This window comes from Aplosporella prunicola, assembly GCF_010093885.1.
Source record: "Aplosporella prunicola CBS 121167 unplaced genomic scaffold K452scaffold_75, whole genome shotgun sequence".
Classification (NCBI taxonomy): domain Eukaryota; kingdom Fungi; phylum Ascomycota; class Dothideomycetes; order Botryosphaeriales; family Aplosporellaceae; genus Aplosporella; species Aplosporella prunicola.
Window position 1 is genome coordinate 3,192 of NW_022983603.1, and position 18,858 is coordinate 22,049.

General features: G+C 59.3%; 6 protein-coding genes across 6 annotated transcripts; 2 read left to right on the forward strand and 4 right to left on the reverse strand.

Moving 5' to 3' along the window:
* Positions 1 to 1,662: 1,662 nt before the first annotated feature.
* Positions 1,663 to 2,839, reverse strand: K452DRAFT_209315 (uncharacterized protein; the record flags this gene model as incomplete). Its single annotated transcript, XM_033536147.1, has 2 exons — positions 1,663 to 2,580; positions 2,630 to 2,839. Coding segments are annotated over 2 exons (1,128 nt in total), but the record flags the coding sequence as incomplete, so codon positions are not given.
* A 327-nt stretch (positions 2,840 to 3,166) lies between these two features.
* On the reverse strand, positions 3,167 to 7,601 carry K452DRAFT_303241 (glycoside hydrolase family 3 protein; the record flags this gene model as incomplete). Its single annotated transcript, XM_033542702.1, has 2 exons — positions 3,167 to 3,880; positions 4,233 to 7,601. 2 exons carry the CDS (start codon positions 7,599 to 7,601, stop codon positions 3,167 to 3,169), a joined length of 4,083 nt encoding a protein of 1,360 aa, XP_033391563.1.
* A 1,486-nt stretch (positions 7,602 to 9,087) lies between these two features.
* Positions 9,088 to 11,274, reverse strand: K452DRAFT_238602 (uncharacterized protein; the record flags this gene model as incomplete). The annotated part of the gene is made up of 2 exons (XM_033537661.1): positions 9,088 to 11,143; positions 11,195 to 11,274. 2 exons carry the CDS (start codon positions 11,272 to 11,274, stop codon positions 9,088 to 9,090), a joined length of 2,136 nt encoding a protein of 711 aa, XP_033391564.1.
* Positions 11,275 to 12,091: 817 nt separating this feature from the next.
* K452DRAFT_238608 (uncharacterized protein) lies at positions 12,092 to 12,670 on the forward strand (the record flags this gene model as incomplete). The annotated part of the gene is made up of 2 exons (XM_033537662.1): positions 12,092 to 12,504; positions 12,556 to 12,670. 2 exons carry the CDS (start codon positions 12,092 to 12,094, stop codon positions 12,668 to 12,670), a joined length of 528 nt encoding a protein of 175 aa, XP_033391565.1.
* A 333-nt stretch (positions 12,671 to 13,003) lies between these two features.
* On the forward strand, positions 13,004 to 14,450 carry K452DRAFT_354218 (uncharacterized protein). The gene is made up of 2 exons (XM_033545876.1): positions 13,004 to 13,728; positions 13,805 to 14,450. The coding sequence occupies exons 1-2, from the start codon at positions 13,327 to 13,329 to the stop codon at positions 14,075 to 14,077; spliced, it is 675 nt and encodes a 224-aa protein (XP_033391566.1). The 5' UTR covers positions 13,004 to 13,326; the 3' UTR covers positions 14,078 to 14,450.
* Positions 14,451 to 16,520: 2,070 nt separating this feature from the next.
* K452DRAFT_158551 (uncharacterized protein) lies at positions 16,521 to 17,550 on the reverse strand. Its single transcript, XM_033535627.1, has 2 exons — positions 16,914 to 17,550; positions 16,521 to 16,833 (listed from the first exon to the last, which is right to left on the reverse strand). Exons 1-2 carry the CDS (start codon positions 17,401 to 17,403, stop codon positions 16,631 to 16,633), a joined length of 693 nt encoding a protein of 230 aa, XP_033391567.1. The 5' UTR covers positions 17,404 to 17,550; the 3' UTR covers positions 16,521 to 16,630.
* Between the last annotated feature and the right edge of the window lie 1,308 nt (positions 17,551 to 18,858).

Genomic DNA, 18,858 nt, shown 5'->3' on the forward strand with positions numbered 1-18,858 from the left:
AAAAAAGTTTTGGTCTGGTCTGGTCTGTCATTTTTACTTGCCTGCTACCTGCCCTGCCCTGCCCTGCCCTGCCCTGCCCTCTATCTCTCGCCCTTCGCCCGCCTCACGTACCCCGCTACCGCTCTACATATATATTGTCTACATGCATTGACTAGAGAGAGAAAGAAAGGAAGAAAGAGAGAGAGAGAGAGAGAGAGAGAGAGAGAGAGAGGAAGAGAGCTAGAAGCAGGCAGGTAGGTAGGTAGGTAGGTAGTTATAGCTTAGAACTCGCCCCTACTAGCCTTACTCTTGCCTTTACGTCCACACCACGTCCACGTCTACTATCACCTCATAATGTGCAGCACAGCACAGCAAGCAGGCACAACAGGCACTCTTTAACCACTCAATTTACTCAGCTTAACTTACGCCCCTACCTACCCCTACCCTCTACTCTACCACACCCACCCACCGTCCTTCCCATCACACATCATGCATCCATCCATCCATCCATCCGCAGCAAAACCGATTGATATCCCCTCCCTTTATCGCCCACCCATCCACTATTTATCCATCCATCCCATACCAGCACCCACACACGGCTGGACTCGACTCGACTAGCTCGACAATCCCATCGCTCCATCCCTTCACAACACAACAGCACTAAACCCATCCATCCATCCATCCATCCATCCCTACCATACCATACCATCCCACGCAGAACCCACAACCCACAACCACCCCATCCCACTCCATCCATCTCTCCTCCACACACAACTACCAATCATCATCGTCCTCATCATCTGCAAATCACACACACACACACATTAGCAACCCACTCCAAACCGCAAACCCCACAAACCCCTCCCAAAAAAACCAAAAAACAGGGACAGGACCAAACTCACCAGAATGGCTAACCTTACTCTTCCTCGCCGCCAACGCACTCGCCAACGCGCCAGCCAGCCCGCCATCCGCCCCACCCCCACCACCAGCACCACCAGAGCCAGCAGCACCGCTCGGCGGCTCGCCCCCAGGTACAGCCGCTCCGCTGCGGTCCTTCTTCTCGCTATCCGACACCTTGCGCAACTTCGCTCCGCCCCTAATATCCGCCAACAAGCCGCCCCGGTCGCCCGCAGGCGCCGGCATCCGCGGCGCTGGTGCACCGCCTGGTGGTGGCGGCGGCGGAGGCGCTGGCGGCCCACCTCCCGACGATGGAGGAAGCGGGGGCGGGGGTGGCGCGCCGCCTGTAGGCGCTGGCGGCGGTGGAGGAGGAGGTGGAGGAGGCGGGGCAGGAGAGCCCGAGGGCGGAAGGGGAGGGGGAGCCGGTGCGGCGGCGGGCGGCGGTGGTGGTGGAGGAGGCGGTGGGAGCGCGCCACCCGCGGGGACAGGCGGGGGCGGGGGAGGCGGAGCCGCGGGCGAGCTGACGGGCGGGACCGGCGGCGGTGGAGGAATGCTTGGCGCCGGGGCGGGCGGAGGAGGAACCGGTCTCGTCGAAGCAGGCGGAGGCGGCGGGGGCGCAGCAGGCGTGGGCGTAGGCGCCTTTGGAGGCAACGGCGGGGGCGCGGCGGGCGTGTCTGCTGCGCGCGGAGGCGGAGGAGGCACCGGACCCCGGTTGGGCGGTAGCGGCGGGGCAGGCGTCGACACGGAGCGCTGGCCCGCAAAGGGCGGTGGCACGCCGAACTTGGGCGCCTCGTCGTCCATGGGCGATTTGGGCGGGCGCGGCGGCGGAGGCGGGCCGGGCGTCGCGTTCGACTGGGCACGTGAGCGTGCGGGCGGCGGCGGCGCGTGGGCGTGCTTGCCCGCGTCGGCGAGCGGTGGCGGGACCCTGAACCTGGGCTGGGCTGGCGATGGCGCTCTGGGAGGTGAGGGAGACCCCGGACGAGCTGGCGCAGCGGTGCCGCTTCTGCGGGGTGCGGGCGGAGCAGGAGGAGGCCCACGCCGCGACGTCCCCGTGCTGCCCGTGTTCTGAGGACTCAGCCTGCTTGCAGCAGGAGGCGCGCTTGCCGGTGGCGGTGGCGGCGGTAGTCTGTTCTTGCGTTCTTCCTGAGCGGCCTCACCGGCCTTCTTCTGCTCAATGTACATCTTGATGAAGTCGGCGTTTTCCTCAATCTGGTCTTCGGTGATGCCCATCTGCAGGAGCTCCTTGAGCAGCGGCTGCCATGACGGGTCAGCTGTATCAATAGCAGAGCTTTTGCCGCTCTGGTTGGGGCTCGAGGCAGAAGTCGCGCTCGGAGAAGCGAGGTGGACATTGCTGGGAGGAATAATCGAGTGGGCCTGGGCCTGCTGCTGCTGCGAGTTGTGCCGGTGGCCGAAGAGACTGCCCGTTATGCTGCCCAGAAGACCGTGGTGCTGTTCTTTTCCGTTTGGCGCGGCGCTGTTGGCGGAGCCCGCGGTGGAGCTAAACGGCTTGTTCTTGGTGTTCTTGTGCGCGTTCTTCTCGCGGTCGTCCATCTTCTTCTTGAACTGCTTGGCCTCTTTCTCGTCGGCAAAGGACAGGCCGGCCAGGCATTGCTCGAGCTCAAACGTGTGGAAGAAGACACGGTCCTGGTTGTAGGAAAAGGTGTCGTAGATCTCCTGATCCCATATCACTCCGCGGTTCAAGGGCTGCTCGACGTTAGCAAACGGCTTCCCCTAGTCACTCCGAAGTGCCTACCGAAATGTCCACCAGCTTGATCCAAAAGGTGTTTCCGACGAGGTCGTTGGCCAGGACGGCGGCGCCCTGCAGGCCCGTGTAGGTCCATCGGTGCGGGTCCGGGTAGGCAACATAGAGCTTGGCGACGGCGACGGCGTGGATCTTGTTCGAGGCCTTGGGGACGGTGCGCTTGACCGTCTGCTTGTCGTCGTCGGACAATATCGAAGGCATTGTGTTTTGTTTAGTAGAGTGGGCGCGATGTGGCCATACGGAGGAGGTGGTTGTGGTTGGGCACCGTTGCGGCCTGCGTCATAAGCGGTCGGGAGAGTGGAGGTTGCGCGCCCGGCGTCAATCGCTTTAGTACAGCGGGGCTCAGGGCTCGGGCAAGTGGTCGTTATGGATATGCTGGGAGGAGAGAAGACGGGAACGGCGAGGGGCAGGGCGAGTCGTGCGCGGCTCATGCACAGCCTCTGGCGCTCCGCCGTGGTTGCGAACAGCTGGATGCAGCGCCTTACTAAGCGCCTCCCGAATATCCGCAGCACAACTACTACTACCTAATCATTTATGCCCACCCCACTTCCTATAGCGTATCACGGGCGGCCCATCAGAAGGCGGCCTCGACACCTTCTCACCCCCCATCCTAAAGCGCACAGGCGGGCCATCCACCGGCGGCTTCGTCGACCTCCCCTCCTTCCCCTTCCCCCACCAATCACCCTGCTTTCTCAACGGAGAGCTAGCCGCAGGCCCCGCCTCCCTAAACGCCAACAAGCTATCGACGACCATGCCGGCCTCCCTCCTCACAGCCTCATACCTCTCGGTCAGGGCACTCCTCGCAACCACGACATTCAGCGTGCCGCGCAACCTAGGCAGCGCGCCGTCGACGCGCTTCCCGTCCTCGCCCACGCGCTGCCCCATGGCATTCAAGCCGCGGGCAGCCAGCTCTTCCGTGAACGCCGCGCGCACCCGCCGCGTGCCCCACGACCGCACTGTGCGCTTCTCTGCAAACGCCATTGTCGATATCACCGTCAGCCACAGCCCGTCCCGCGCCCGTGCTGCAAACTCGCACACCACCCGTGGGTACCGTGGGTGCGTCTCGTCGTTCAGGATCTCGTCGTAGAACCGTGATGTCTTGTGTCCTGGCGAGTACATGACGGTGAAGTTTGTCGTTTTGCCCCGGATTGGTGACTTGACCCATGGTGGTTGCCGTGCTAGTATTGCCGCTTTGGCTGCTGCTTCGCGCACGCTGATCATGCTGAACGTCTGTGTCTTTGGCTGTGGTGACTGGTTAGCTGGTTGAAATGGTGTTGGGATAGAAGTTACCTACTGTGCTTGCGGGCGCGGGATGGAAGATGCGACGAGCCGGTGTAAAGGTGCGAAAGATGATGCACCAAGCAAGCTCGATACATGACTCGCGCCTTCAATCCACCACTCCACCTCATCAAATCCCAAAATAACCACCCACTCAATTAAAAAAGATCTCAATTCACATTATGCCACCATATATGTACACACATACACGCAAAACGCCTCCAAACCCCTCACCCACCCCATCCATCTATACAACCCCACTAAGCACAACCTCCCTACTACTCCACCCGACCCAAACCCCAAACTCACCGCCCACGCTCCCGCCCATCTCGCCCGGCTGCCCCCCGCTCCCCGCCCCCGGCACAATAGGCATGACCCAGTTGCCCCTGCGGGCGTCCCAGAAGCTCAGATCGCGGCGCGTGAGGTCCATGCTCACGCGGAACGCGTCGCCCTGCGCCCCCTCGGGCTCCAGCCATATCTTCTCCCACGCCCGCAGCTGCCGTGGCGCAAAATCCACTACTGGAGCGGTGTTTTTCGACCGTTTGGTTGGCGGCGGCCCTTCTTCGTTGCCGGCCGCAACCGGGTGGTTGACTGCGTCGAGCTCTTCTCCTGCGTCCGTGGAGATGACCGGGCGTCCGCCTTCCTCTTTGCCTGCTGCGACCGGGTGGCTGTCCACTGGGGCCGGGTCTGCAGGGGCCGGGTCCGCCGGAACAGGCTCCGCAGGCACCGGCTCCGGCTGCACCGGCTCGGGCTGGGGCGGCAAAGTCGGCAGCACATTCGGCTCAAACGCATCGTGAGGATAAGTTGTCTGGACCGGGTCATTCCACTCAGCGGTGCGGTTCGCCTGAGCCGCGGCCTCCGCCGCCTCCTCCATAGCAAAATACTCGGGATCGGCCCAGCCCTCCGGGAAGCTGACGTAGATCTGGGGCACGGCGAAGCCGGGCACGGGGCTCTTGTTCGCGACGATGAACTCGACCGTCGCCACCACCGTGTACAGGTCTGGGTTGCCGCCGGGTCCGCCGCCCGCGGGCGAAGACGCGCCCGTGTTGTTCTGTTGCTGCTGCTGCGAAGGGTCGGACGCTGCGGGGTATTTCTTTCCGGGCGCGGCGTCGCTGGCTGACGTGAGGTAGGGGTAGATGTAGTTTTTGAGCTTGCGGAAGCCAGGCGGGAAGACGGAGTCTTCGGCTGGGGGCAGCGCGTGATCGAACTCTGGCGGCGCGGGCAGCGTCGATGGGTCTGGGCGCGGTGCCGGCAGGAGCGTTTTCTTGGTCGGGTCGACGGTGATGGTGAGCTCGCGCAGCTCGAACGTCGAGTAGCTCAGCCCATAGCCAAATTCGAAGCGCGGTCGGATCTGCGCGTGGTCGAAGTGGCGGTAGTCGATGTAGATGCCCTCGGAGAAGTTCTGCTGCGGGACCACCCCGTTCGGGTAGCGCATGATGCGGCTGTGCGGGCCGTAGTCCTCTTCCTTGTGCGCGATTGTATATGGCAGGTGCCCAGACGGGTTCACGTCGCCGAAGATGACGTCCGCAATCGCGTTGCCGCTTTCTTGACCTGGCAGGTGCGCCAGCAACACCGACTTCACGTTCGGCAGATCGATCCAGTTCTCCAGAATCACAGGGCCAATGGCGTGCACGACGACTATAATGGGCGAGAGGCCGCGGCCGCAGCGCGCCGCCACCGTCTTGACCAGCTCGTCGCCGCCTTTTTGGGAGTACAGGTCGTTGCGATCACCCTTGATGCCGTCAGACTCGATAAAGCCCTCACCTCCATCACTGTTTATAAAGACAATGCACAGATCCTGCTCCTCAAGCGCGTGCAACCTCGACGCCGGGATCTCATTGGCCGCATAGTCATGGATGATGACACTGTTGTTGTCAAACTCGCGCTTGAGCGCATCCAGCGGCGTGACGAGGTAGGGATAATCAACGGCGCCACTGCCCCAGCCCGAGGCCAGCGTGCCTTCGTTACAGCCACGGTCGACGCACGCATTTGGACCCTTGGGGTTCCCTCGCGCGTCTTCACCGTAGATGCCAATGTGCATGGCAAAGTCGTCGTCGTTGTGGATGAAATAGCTGTTGGAGCTAGGGCCCTGGCGAGACAGCGGCAGCGTCGCGTTGTGGTTCTTGACCATGACAGTGCCTTCGGCAGCAATCCTGCGGGCGAGGATGCTGTGCGCCTCCTCGCCGATGCCCTGAACATCGCGGAACTGGTTGACAATGCCCGTCGTCTTGTCGTCGCTGCCGGGGTGCAGCAGGCCAATCTCCTCATCGGTCCAGGAGGAAAAGTTGGGACCACTCTCCGGGAACTTGGCCTTGTCGTCTTGGCCCATCTGGTACCAGGCCGCCACAATCCGCGTCACCATGTCGTTGAGCCGCTCGTAGGGGACCGAGCCGTTGAGGACCGACTTGGTCAACTCTGCGCCCCACAGCGCCTTGCCGTCTTTCCACTTCAGACCGTCGCCCGGCATGCTCATGTCGAGGCCGGCCAGAGCGCTAGCCACGCCGCTGCGCTGGGCCAGCCAGTCCGACTGCACGAATCCTTGGAAGCCCAGCTCGTCCTTCAACACGCCGTTCAGCAGCTTGCTGTTCTGGCAGGCGTACGAGTTGTTGACCTGGTTGTAGGAGCACATGACGCTGCCGACGCCGGCGCGCACACTGTCGGCAAAAGGCCATGCGTAGATCTCGTGCAGGGTGCGGTCGTCGATGTTGGAGGAGATGGCATTAGGGGTACCCCACTCGTAGGCCTGGCGGTAATGCTCCTGCTCGTTGCCGATCCAGTGCTTGGCTGTAGCAATGACGCCCACGTCCTGGATGCCGCGGATGGTCCAGCCGGCAGCGATACCCTGCAGCACCGGATCCGCGCCAAAGCCCTCCCAGTTCCTGCCACCGGCTGGCAGCCTACCCAGCGGGCCCATGGCCGGGCCCAGCACCACGTTGACGCCCTTGCCCTTGGCCTCCTCGCCGTGCGCGCGCCCGCGCAGGTACATCAGCTCTTTGTTCCACGTGGCACCCACCGTCAAGCCAGCGGGCCAGGCCGTGGCATGGTCCGCGAAGCGCAGCCCCAGCGGGCCATCCTGCAGACACAGGCTGGGGAAGCCCAGGCGCTCCACCGGCCCCGTGTTGCCCACGCACATGCCCATCATCCAGCTCACGCCCGTCGTGATATTGACCTTTTCCACCAGCGACATCTGCCGCACCATGTCCGCCGCGCGCCGGTAGCTCTCCTCCCACACCGGGTCCGCGCCGCCGCGCGGCGACGGGTACACGCCGGGGCTCTGCCCGCCCACGGGCACCGCCGTCCACGCCCACAGCCCGCCCGCGCTCAGCAGCAGCAGCACGCTGACGACGAACAGCAGCATCAGCCAGCACCACGCGCGCCGAGGCGGCATCCAGCACCTCTGGGGCATCCAGCGCGCCCAGGGCCGGCGCGAGCCGTACAGCCTGCCGGCGCCGTAGCCATGGCCGCCCAAGCCCACTTGTGATTCCGAGCGATGCTTCCTCCCCTTGCGCTTCAGCGATGCGCCGTCGTCGTTGAGCGGGTCGAATTCGTCGAGGTCGGCATCGTCCGAGGAGGTCGAGGAGCGGTACGCGGCTTCGAGCGAGGGGCGGAGCGCGCCATTCTCGGCGGCGTCGGACTGGTTGTGGACGGCGGTGTATTTGCCGCGCATTTCGATGTCGTCGGGCATGTCGCGCGCACAGAAACGAGGGACAAGTTCAAACGTTCAATCCGAGGTGCTTTTAAACCTCAATCTTGGCTTCACTCAGCAGCCTTCTCCCGCAAGCTCGAACGCGAACCTCTCAAACGTACAAATAGTTCCAAACCAGAAGTTAGTATGTAAAAACGAAAGACGAAGGAGAGATAGAAGAAAGGCCCCGCGCGCGAAACTTTGAGCTAACGGTTCAGCATCGAGAGGATGACGAGACGAGACGTAGTCGAGTTGAAGTCAAGTCGCGAGTCGAAGAAGAGTCGCGAGACGTAGTCGCCAGACGAAGTTGAAGCGAAGTCAAGCAGAAAGGCGAATCGAAGACGAATCGGGGAAAGAGACGAAGTGGTCAGGGTACAGTACTCAGCAGCACAGCAGGCAAGTCGTCTAGTCGCCAACGTGGCCCGGGACCCAATCGGTCAGAGTTCAGAGCTTGAGAGCAGTACGGATTACGCAGATCCAACCACAGGCAAGCACATTTATGGATCAGGGCGTTTCAGGATCGGGCTTGGCAGGGCCGGCGGCGGAGACGACGGAGACGACGCGTGCGTGCGTGGACTTTTTTTTTTCTTTCTTCTTCGCTGCGTGGGTGCGGAGCGCCCTGCGGAGCGCTGGTGGGTGCTGGTGCGGAGCGGTGGCGGAGGACCGCCGCAAGGCCGCGCCGCGCCGTGCTGTGCAGCATGTGGGTGGGAAGCGCAAAAGGGGGCGCGTGGGGCGGCGTGCCGCGTGCCGTTGAGCCTCACCTCACCTTCCTCTAGGGCTTGGCTGTCATCAAGGTGCCACGCCGCACTCCACTCCACCGCCCTGCATGGAGGCTGCAGCAGCGGGCCTGCGGGACGGGGACGACGAGTCAATGTCGAGCCAACGCCAACGTCAACGCCGAATGAATGCTGCTTAAGTACCCGTACAGTACTGCACTGCACTGTACAGCAAGCCCGCACCATCACCACCACGTAACTACTGTGCTGTGCTGCTCAAGGCCGTCCGCGTGCGTACACGGGCAGTTTCACGCCCGTGTGTTTGTTTGATCTAGGTTGATGCTCCTACGTACGCAATACGTACGCACACACGCGCCTCAGGCACCCCGCACCACCTACTCCCGCTGCGTAAATCCCTAGCACAAACCACACCAGCAGCAGTAATTGAAGAGGAGTCGTAGTCGTAACTTCATTTCGTCTCAGACAGAGTGAGACGGTATGGAAGAGAGCTAAGTGAGAGACGGCGCCACCGTCCATCCAGCCATCCAGCTATCTAGCAGGCACTGGCGGCGCAGTCGAAAAGTCTTGGACATCGCATCGTCCGTGATTCCCTGATCCCATACCGTACCATGGCGGGTATTCCCCGTCCATGCATCCCATACGCCACGCCATGCAAAGCAAAACAACCCCATTCCGTTCCCATTGTCATTATTAGCCAGCAGCAATCATCATTGCCGTAATCGCTAGCAACCTCAATACCCTCCAGGTATCTAGTATCCAAAAGCCTCGGCGTGGAGGTAGACGCCCTGCGCGCCCGTCCCCTTATGCACCGCGCGCTCATCACTAAGCGCGACGACGCTCATGCGCACATCGCCCACCAGGCCCGCCGGCCCGCAAACTACCACCGCGCTCTCGCCCAGCGCCTGCTCCAGCGTCTTGCGGATAATGGTGCGCGGCTGCGGACGACCCGACAGGACCATGATGCTAGGGTGCAGGAGCGGTTGCTGCTTGGCCTTCACAAAGGTGGCGTCCGAGGAGTCCGAGGAAGGCGAGGTAGTCGTCGAGTCGCCGGCGGTGGACAACTTCTTCTCAGGTCCCGGTGCAGCCGAGGGAAGCGAGGATGGCGCGCTGCCGCAGTTGCAGGTGCACACGGCGGGCTCGATGGCGTCGTCTTCGTCTTCGATCGTCGCCGTGCAGCAGCAAACGCCGTCGGGGCCGCAGGCGCCACCACCGCGTCCAGTCTTCCCATCCAGGATCGAGGCAGCAGTCGCGTCTTCCAGCTCGCGGACTTCGAACTTGTCCTGGCGGTTCTGCTTTTCCAGCACCAACTTCTCGTCCATAGCCTCTGCTTCTGAAATTTCCTCCACGGCGCCGCGCGACGGAACTGGGTTGTTCGACAGCATCGATTTGTGCTCCTCGGTGAAGCTCGGGTCGCACGTGATGTAAACGCTCATCTCGACGTCAACGGATTGACCTGCGGCACGCAACGTTTGGACGTCCTCGGCGACCTGGGTTAGCTGCTCGGTGAACCAGCTGAGCTGGCCTCTCGACTTGACGACCCAGACGAAGCGGATGTGCCGTGTCACGGCTCCCTGCGGAGCGCTGAAAACGCCCGAATGCTTCTTCTCGTGCTTCCAGTGGGCCAAGATGTCCCGAAGAAGGGGAACGGTAAAGGTGGCACCTGTGCTTCCGGCGAGTAAAACAACGCTGTCAAACTGACGAAGTGGTCTGATGCATCCGTACGGTCCTTGGATAGCCACGGATTTGGAGTCTTTCACAGTGTCCGCAGCCGAAGTCGGCAAAAGGCTGACTTTCTCGGCATACTTGAAGAGGCGCTTCGTTCCACCGCTCTTCGTTTGGACCAGAAATTCCATCTTATCGTCCTCGGGGATGGATGCAATCGTAAATGGATGAGCCTGCAGAGGAACCACGGAGTGGCAAGACAGGAAAACGTGCTGGCCGGCGTACCAGCCGATTGGCGGATTGCGGATGGTAATGCGTGTAGCGTTGTTGGATAGAGCAGTGAATTCCGCGTTGCAAGCCCAGAGACCGGACATAGTTCCCTGTCTCTTCTGTTTCGGATGGAAAATGGAGAGATTCGCGTAGAGCATAAAGCCCGCGCGTAATACACGGTCGAAACAAACAAGTGCAATCGGAATCCAGACGTAGACGCGGATGTACATGGGCCAAGAACTGATGTGCTTGTACACGAAGGCGAGGAATACCGCAAACGAGCCAATGTGCTGGATCACGAAGACCTCGTACCTCCAGCCGCGGATAGGCGTCATTGAGCTGATGCAAAGCCAGACCAGCAGGCACCAGGAGATGAGGCCGTGTTTGGTGATGGGGTCGGTCCGGACCTTCTGTTCGATGTAGTTGTACGGCGCCCAATCGGCGAACCAGTATCCCATGTGAATCGTTACCGTCAGAAGCAAGCAGCGCGAGGCCCAGCGATGCAAACAGTTGAGGCGCTCGTAGCTGGTGCCCGTCAAATAGCCGATGATGTTGTGCTTTCCAGCGAGGAGGATAATCAAGGGTAGCTGCGCAACAGACATGCAGCCGGTTCTGTAGCCGATCATTTCGAAAGTCCACAGATCGTTGAGGTCAAACTTGAAGAAACACAGTACGAGGAGCATGATGACGTTGGCGCAGATGATAGACAACGGTCCCAAAGTCGGCATGCGGATTCTATGACCCTTGATGGTAATCGGCGCAAGCGTGGCATTGCTGGCCTCTCGGATGATGGCCGTCGCAGAGGCATTGGCGCGAAAGATCCAAGACTTGGGCTTTGCGGGTTGAGGATCTCCACGATTCGCGGCGGACAATCTTTAGCTGGTTAGCAGGGATAAGCAGAGCCTCAAAAGATTATGAACCAACCTTTGGCGATACAGAATGTAATTGGTGAAGTTGACCAGCGTTGCGATTCCAATAAAAGTTCCAACGACAGCCCAGTACATTTGCTGGAGATAGGACAGCGACGGCACGCCAGCGGGGCTGCTCGACATGCTCATGCCGCCACCCATGTCCATGCCGCCCATGTCCATACCTCCCATGTCCATATCCATCTTGTCGACGTCCGGTGAGGGTTGGATGTCGAGTTTAGGATGGTGAAGGCAGCATGAGGCCGGGCGGAAACAAAATGAAGGACGAACAAAAGATGACGGCACGGACAAGTGAGCAGGATGGAGGTAGTTTCAATTCGGAGGTCGGGTAAGTAACTGCTCGCAGATCAGGGCCCCCCATGTCTTTGTCCGGCGGTGGGATTGCTGCGAGCCCCGCCAAACAAGCTCGTTTCACCCAATCGAAGCGAAGCGGGGCAGTCATGACTAAGAACCCGCTCAAAATGCCTCCCGGTCCGTGCCAATTCGGGCAGGCACGCAGGCCACGAGCTCGCCGCCTCCCGAGCCCCGAGCCACAATGCCCTACGGGATCCCTACGCTACGAGTTAAGCATCCTGTGTCGATGAAGCAACCTTGATTGTGCATCCTGCAACTCGGTCCCACTGCCAAACTTTCTTTCATTCACCACCACAGCCGTCGTGACGGTCACAATTCCCTTCTCAATTCAGTCACCAATCGCCTGAAAACAGGAGCATATTTGCGCGTCCCCCCTCTATAATACGTCACGACCTGGTCACGCTGGTCCTCGTCTTTTTCTAAACTCCACGGGCCGTCCGCTTCTTCTCCCGCCGTCGCAACTCCACTTCACAACTCAGCCGCAATGGACATGGACATGGACATGGGCTCATCCTCGAGCTCGAGCTCCAGCTCCAGCATGAACATGGACGCCGCCGACATGCGCATGACCTTCTTCGACAGTCCGTTTACCTCACTCTTCTCCAACCAGTGGACTCCCAAGAACAAGGGCACCTACGCCGGCACCTGCATCTTTCTCATTGTCCTGGCCGTCGCCTACCGCCTTTTGCTCGTCGGAAAGCAGAAGCTCGAGGAGCGCTGGCTGAACCAAGCCATCAACCGCCGTTATGTCGTCGTCGCCGATAGACAGCCCGAGTCCGAGCGCATCGAGAAGGACCCCGACTCCAAGGACGCCGTCCTTTCCGCGAACGGTGTTGAGGAGCACGTCAAGATGGTTCGTGCCAAGGCTTGCGGGGCCCAGCCGTGGAGGTTCAGCGTCGATTTGCCTAGAGCCGCGCTGGTCACTGTCCAGGTCGGTGTCGGTTATCTCCTGTAAGTTTTCCTGCTTCCCATCACAGGTTACACCTGAATAACCATTTGTAGGATGTTGTCTGTCATGACTCTCAACGTTGGCTACTTCTTGTCGGTCCTGGGTGGAACGTTTCTGGGCGAGGTGATTTTGGGAAGGTACAACCAGGGCTTCGCGGATCACCACTGAGCAGATGGCATTTCGGCAGGGAGTTTATGGCGTTCACAGGCAGGACACGACAGAAGATACCTCAGCATGCCGGAGGCCAACGGGCGGCGACCCAGGGGGCCAACGGCTAGCTACGTACGAATGAAAGCGACCAGCGGGTTTGCACACCCAAGACCTTGTTGTCCGTTTCGTTGTGACAATTCACCGCCGCGGCGACGGAGGATCCTCTCTGCGGTCTCGGCGGGGGCTGCGGTGTGGGCGTCGCGGGCCGGGGCACCCTTGCACGCGCCACCCGGGCAGTAATGTGCTCAATTCCGCGCAGCCAAGCCCAACATTCCTCCACCATGAGCAAGTTGTCGCACCAGCGCCCGTTGCCACCGTGAACGGCCTCTGCAACACGAGGCCAGATCCTCCTCGCCTAATTGACTTTACGCGATAGCGCCGTGCGGCGAGCGGGGTGCGGTAGACACCGTCACCCGGCGTCGGCCTCGTTTAACTAACCCTCTCATCTGTCGCCGGCCTCAATTGTGCCCTTATATATCCTGTCCTCCCGTGTGACTCCCGGCGCCTTGATTCCAGCATTCCTCTCCGTTCCTCGTGCCCGTCCTTGCAACACCAACCCCGCGCCACAAGCACCACCACCAGCAACGCCAACAACAAACCAAACCACCGCAACCATGTTCAGCAAGACGGCGCTCCTCTCGCTGCTGCCGCTCACGTCGGCGCACTTCCTGCTCAACTACCCCGAAGCGCGCGGCTTCAAGGACGAGTCGGCGGCCAACTTCCCATGCGGCGGCTTCGACAGCCCCTCGTCGAACCGTACCGAGGTCCCGCTCGAGAACTTCCCCATCCAGCTCGACATGCACCACACGGGCGCCAACGTGCAGGTGCTCCTCGGCGTGGGCAACAACCCCGGCAGCGCGTACAACACGATTCTGCGCGACACGTTCGCCGAGCGCGGCCCCAACAACTTCTGCATTGGCGGCGTGTCCATCCCCAGTAGCGTCAACCTGACCGAGGGCATGAACGCTACTATTCAGGTTGTTACCAACGGTGACCCGTCCGGTGGTCTGTACCAGGTATGTTTCTCCCCACCCAAACTCTCTCTTTCTCACACTTCCTCGCATCATTGCTGGCGACTAACAACACCCCCAGTGCGCCGACATCACCATCACCTCCAAGTCCCTCAGCACCGAAGACTACAACGCCCACTGCAAGAACAGCACGGGCGTGACGACGCAGGCCGGCTCCGGCAACATGAACGCCAACCAGACCAAGTCGGGCAGCAGCAGTTCCAGCTCCTCGAGCAGCAGCTCGAGCGCCTCGGCCTCGTCGTCCGCGAACGCCGCTGCTGTCGCGCAGGCCGGCTTCATGGGCACGGCCGTCGGCGTCGTTGGCGCCATTGTCGGTGCCGCGGCCCTGCTGTAAGCGCGTTTTTGGACGCTTGCTTGCACGCTGTGTGCTGTGATGGATGGATGGGTTGAAGGCTTGTCTGCTACATGCACGAAGAGAAACAGGATTGAAGAAGGAAACAGGGCATGGCACGGCGCCAGCCCGACAGAAGAGGACGAAATACCCTCAGCGGCGACCCGGCGACAGCAGTGGTGGAAGAGGTGGCCGGGTTGGTCCGCTTAACGTTGCTTTGCTTTATTTGCTGCATTACGCCATTGTTAAAAAACGACCAGGCTTGTGCTGTGTTGCGCGCAGTGCGCGCGCGTGGGCCTTGATGAGATAGATATTTTAAAACAGTTACTATATTACTACATCCTACATCTTGCTCCTAGCTTGCATAAAAGACGGCTGTGGCTGGGGGGTTTTGTTGGCACTGCTATTGTTTTCGTTCATTGTTTGACTTGTTTCACTTCTCCCACTGATATTATCTTAGACATACTGCGCCGCCTTGGACCAAACCCGCTTAGAATTCAAAAATTTGCAGCATTGCTATTTTATAGAGGTAGACAGACGACTTCTAGACTCGCTAATCTTCTCTGCTCCCCCTTCCATCCCTGCAGGTACTTCCTTTGCCTACGTCGGAGGTCGCATCAGGCTATGCAGCAATCCTGCATCAATTGATAGTGCATAGGGCCTGTATTCACACCGCACCAAAAATGTCGTACATATCATAAGTATGTATCCCTTACCTCAAACCTCTCTTTTCGCCATTATCGTCATTGTCGTCGTTGTCGGAATCGAAGGCTCTACTAGCTAAAAATGGAAAACTCTATCCCTCTCACACCAGCGTCCTCCCTTCTCCAAGTCTGCACGTAACACCACAACCAAACCACGCCCCCAAGACCACAGCCCCGGGCATCAGCCCGCACAAACCGCACAAAAGCACACCAGCACCGCCGCAGCGGCGCGATCCTCGGCTCGCTGCTTCCGATCGCTTTGTCGCGTGTGCGTGTGCGTGTGCGTGTGTGGGTATGTGTGCGGCGGAGGCGTGTCCGCCGCCGTTTTTGTGGCTTTGTGGCTTTGTGACGGGATGGGGTGGGGAAGCGGTGGGGAGGCGGGGGCGGGGTTTGTGAGAGTGTGTGTGAGGGAGAGGGAGGGTGAGGGGAGGTGAGGGTAGGTGTTTGTTTTGTTGCCGGCTTATATCTCTACTGCCGCCTCCGCCTCCTCCTCCTCCTCCTTTTCTCTTCTCCCTTCCATCCCTTTTCACACCTCATAGACCTAACAGAGTCAACCAGCACGCCAGGACGTGCGTCATAGCTACAGCATTTCCCCCTCACTCACTCACTCACTCACTCACTCACTCACTACAAATGTTTGATGCGGGTGTCACGGATGGACGGGTTCGAGGACAAACAACCAAACGCCCCTGTACCCACACTACACCATACCACACCGCTGATACTCGCACAGCCCACGTGGGCACCCGTTGCTGGCTTGGGTAATTGGTGGAACGGGTTGGTGTGGTTGGAACGTCGGGACGATGCATACTGCCACGTTGTGTGTGTTTGTGTGTTTGTCTGCCATGTGTGTTTGTGTCTGTTTGTTCGTAGGGACACAAGGGTGAGAGCGGAGGGTACTCCGTCTCCGGGTTTGGGCTTGGTTGTGTGTGCGTTTGGGTGGTGGTGGTAGTGGCGGTGGTGAAGGAGGGGAATAGGGAAGGTGGATGGAGAGGAAGGGAAGTATATATTTATGAAGTAGATGCGTATATATATGGATTTCTTTTCTTGATTTTTGTTTACTGTGAGGATGTGTGTTGAAGCTATAGAGCGAGGATAGGTTCACTGGTCGTCTAGTGCATAGATAGATGGATAGGTGGGTAGTAGAGGAGAGAGAACACGATATAAGAGGATGCTTGTAAACGCGTACTTATGAAGCTGCCTTGTTAAGGCTGTGTATAAATACATATACGCCACTTACTCACTAATCTACAGGCTACCCACGAATCTACTTATCTATACTACTGCTATGTAAATAGCTGTCTACTTCCTTCTATACTTACTAATTTATAATTTTCTTGTTCTACTACCCCGCTTCTTGCGGTTGCTTGCCTGTGTAAAGCTAGGACTAAGTACGAGATTCTACGCAGGTCGGGGTTTAGGTAGAGGATTATTGGTGTAGATGGCGTGGGTGTGTTGTGGTGCGATACGGTGTATAGGAGTAGGATGTGAGGAAAAGTAGGAGAGGGATAGAGTGAAAGAAAGAGGAGAGAGGAAAGGGAATATATCAAGAAGGCACAGATAGATAAAAGCAAGTAAGAAGAAATTAAAAGAGAACAATAAGAGCAAAAAACAGTACTATCCAATATAGACACGAACAAACCTACCTCTACCACACCCTATCTTTCCATACGCATACTCAGTCTCCTAACCCCACACCCAAAGCCCAGCAACTCCATTTTCATTCCCATATAATCCAACAGTCCGGGGAGTCAGTAAGTAGCAGCAATTGTCAGTAGCTCGTTAGTAGCGTAGGCGGAGGGTGCATACACAGTTAGTTAGATCGTACAATCCCGCTCCCTGCATAAAGACATTACGCCACAACACACACGCTCTTCTTCGCCGTCCTTCCTGCACCTGCGGGCGGAACAGCAACGGTACGAGGAAGAGCAGGAGCAACCGCCATAAACGCAGCAGCAGCAGCAGCAGCAGCAGCAGCACTATTACCGCCATCTTCGTCTTCCTCCATCTTTATGCTGCCGTGGTTCTTCTTCCTTCCCGCCTTGGCCCAGCGTACTACGAGCACCGCGTCAGCAAGGAGCGTCTCAACTATATCGATGTCAAGGAAGGAAGAGCAGGAGAAGAAACACACTTACGCCCGCAAGCATTGCACAGTGTCTTCGGCCCACCCGGTCCCCTCCGCCACTCCGGCGCGCTCGTGACATCGCACCACTGGCACACGAACTCCTCAGGCAGGCCCTCGCGCTTGCGCTTCCGCGCCGCCGTCTCGTTCACCGGCCTCCGCACCACAAACGGGATCCCCGCATCCCCCATCCTCATGACCACAAGCGCGCCCTCCTCCCCGTCATCTCCTCCCTCTCCATCCCTTTCTTCCTCAAACGCCTCGTCCCCCTCTTCTTCCTCATCCGCCGCCCCCTCAGCACGTAGTCGCGCCCTCTCCCGCTCCAGCATCGCCCGCTCAATGCGCAGCCCCAGGAACCGGTCCAGCGCCGCGCCCGGGCTCGACGGGTACGGCTGCGCGGACACGAAGAACACGCCTGTGCACGCAGCCGCGTGCGCTGCGAGGCGCTGCTGCGTGGTGGGTGTCTGCAGCAGCGGCAGCGGCAGCGGCAGAGCGCGCGGCATTGCGAAGTGGCCGCAGGCTTCGAAGACGGCGTAGCTGTGCTTCTCTTGCTCAACCTTAGCCCCGACCTCAACATTGGCGTCCGCATCAACATCGCCATCAGCATCTGCATCATCACCACCCTGCTCCCTCTCACGCGCTCTCCCCACAACCAGCCTTACAGACGAAACGCAACACCACTCCTCCTCGCCTCTTCAAGCTCGTGCACAAATAGTGCGCGGTCGTCAACATGCACCAAGTCCACGAGACGCCGCCCCAGCAGCTCGTGCGCCGGGATGCTTGTGAGTTCTGTGCTGCTCACTGTCGCGTGCAGGATGCTGCTGTCGGGCGCGAGCACGTAGTGGATGTTTGGGGGGTTGGCTTGGAGGACGCGCGCGTGATTGAGACGACGGGTCCAGTGTGGTTGTGGGGGTGTGTTTTGCGTCGTAGTGGTGTTAGTGTTGGTGGCGTTGATGGTGTTGATGGTAGTGGTGTTGACGAGGCTGTCGTGCTGATGCTGCTAGCTGCAGCCCTGCTTGCAGATAGTTTTGGCATCGTGGAGGACGTGCGTTTGGCTGCTGATGGTGTAGTTGGTGGTAGTGATGTAGTGGTTGCTGGTACGAAAGGCCGCCATATCGTGAACTCCCCTAAACAGCAACCGATACCGTAGCAGGTAGCCCGCAAAACAAGGAAAAAAAGAAAAAAGGACAACGCGCCCGCACGCCAAGCAGCACAGCGACTATACATACACAAGCACGCGCATCCGGCACACGGGGGTGGCAAACCCAGTCGTCATACCCACCTACCCAGGCGGTGGCACGATCGGGCAGTCCGCAGCGTTCTAGACGCACGGATACGAAGGACCAGCAGGAGTAGTGCTCGTAGGAGTGGCGGCACGAGGCTGTGAAGGCTGCCTCACTGGGTCGCCGGCCGAATGACGCAAGGGCGGCACGGCGTCCGCGTCCCCGGGTTAGGTACTTACATAGCTACGCCTACTACGTAGTAGGTACGTGGTACGGACGGGGTTGACTGTGAAGGAATTGTTGTTGGGTGATGGCTTGCCTTGCTACTGTTGGCGTTCTCGTAGCTATGTACATACTCACGCCGTGCCGGCCGTTCATAGATTATCAGTACTTCGTAGCTGGACCTACTTACAGGTGTGAATCTTTCGCCCAAGCCGTAGGCGCTGTGTATGTAATTATTTTTTTTTTAGTCTTAGTTTTTATCAATGTTTATATATATCTAGGTGTTCCTTCTCTAACGATGACCCCCCGATTTTTGTCTTGATCTAACATATATATATCTCTTCTAACTTTTCTAACTTTTTATTCCATACTCTACTCGCCCTCACTCGTCTAAAGCTTACTCCTCTACGCATACGCCCGCACCTCTGTTCTGCTGCCATCTTGCTTGTACCTTTCCCTTTGCATGGTGCGGCGGACCATGGTGCCCCAATGCAGGGTAGGAGCAAGCGTGAA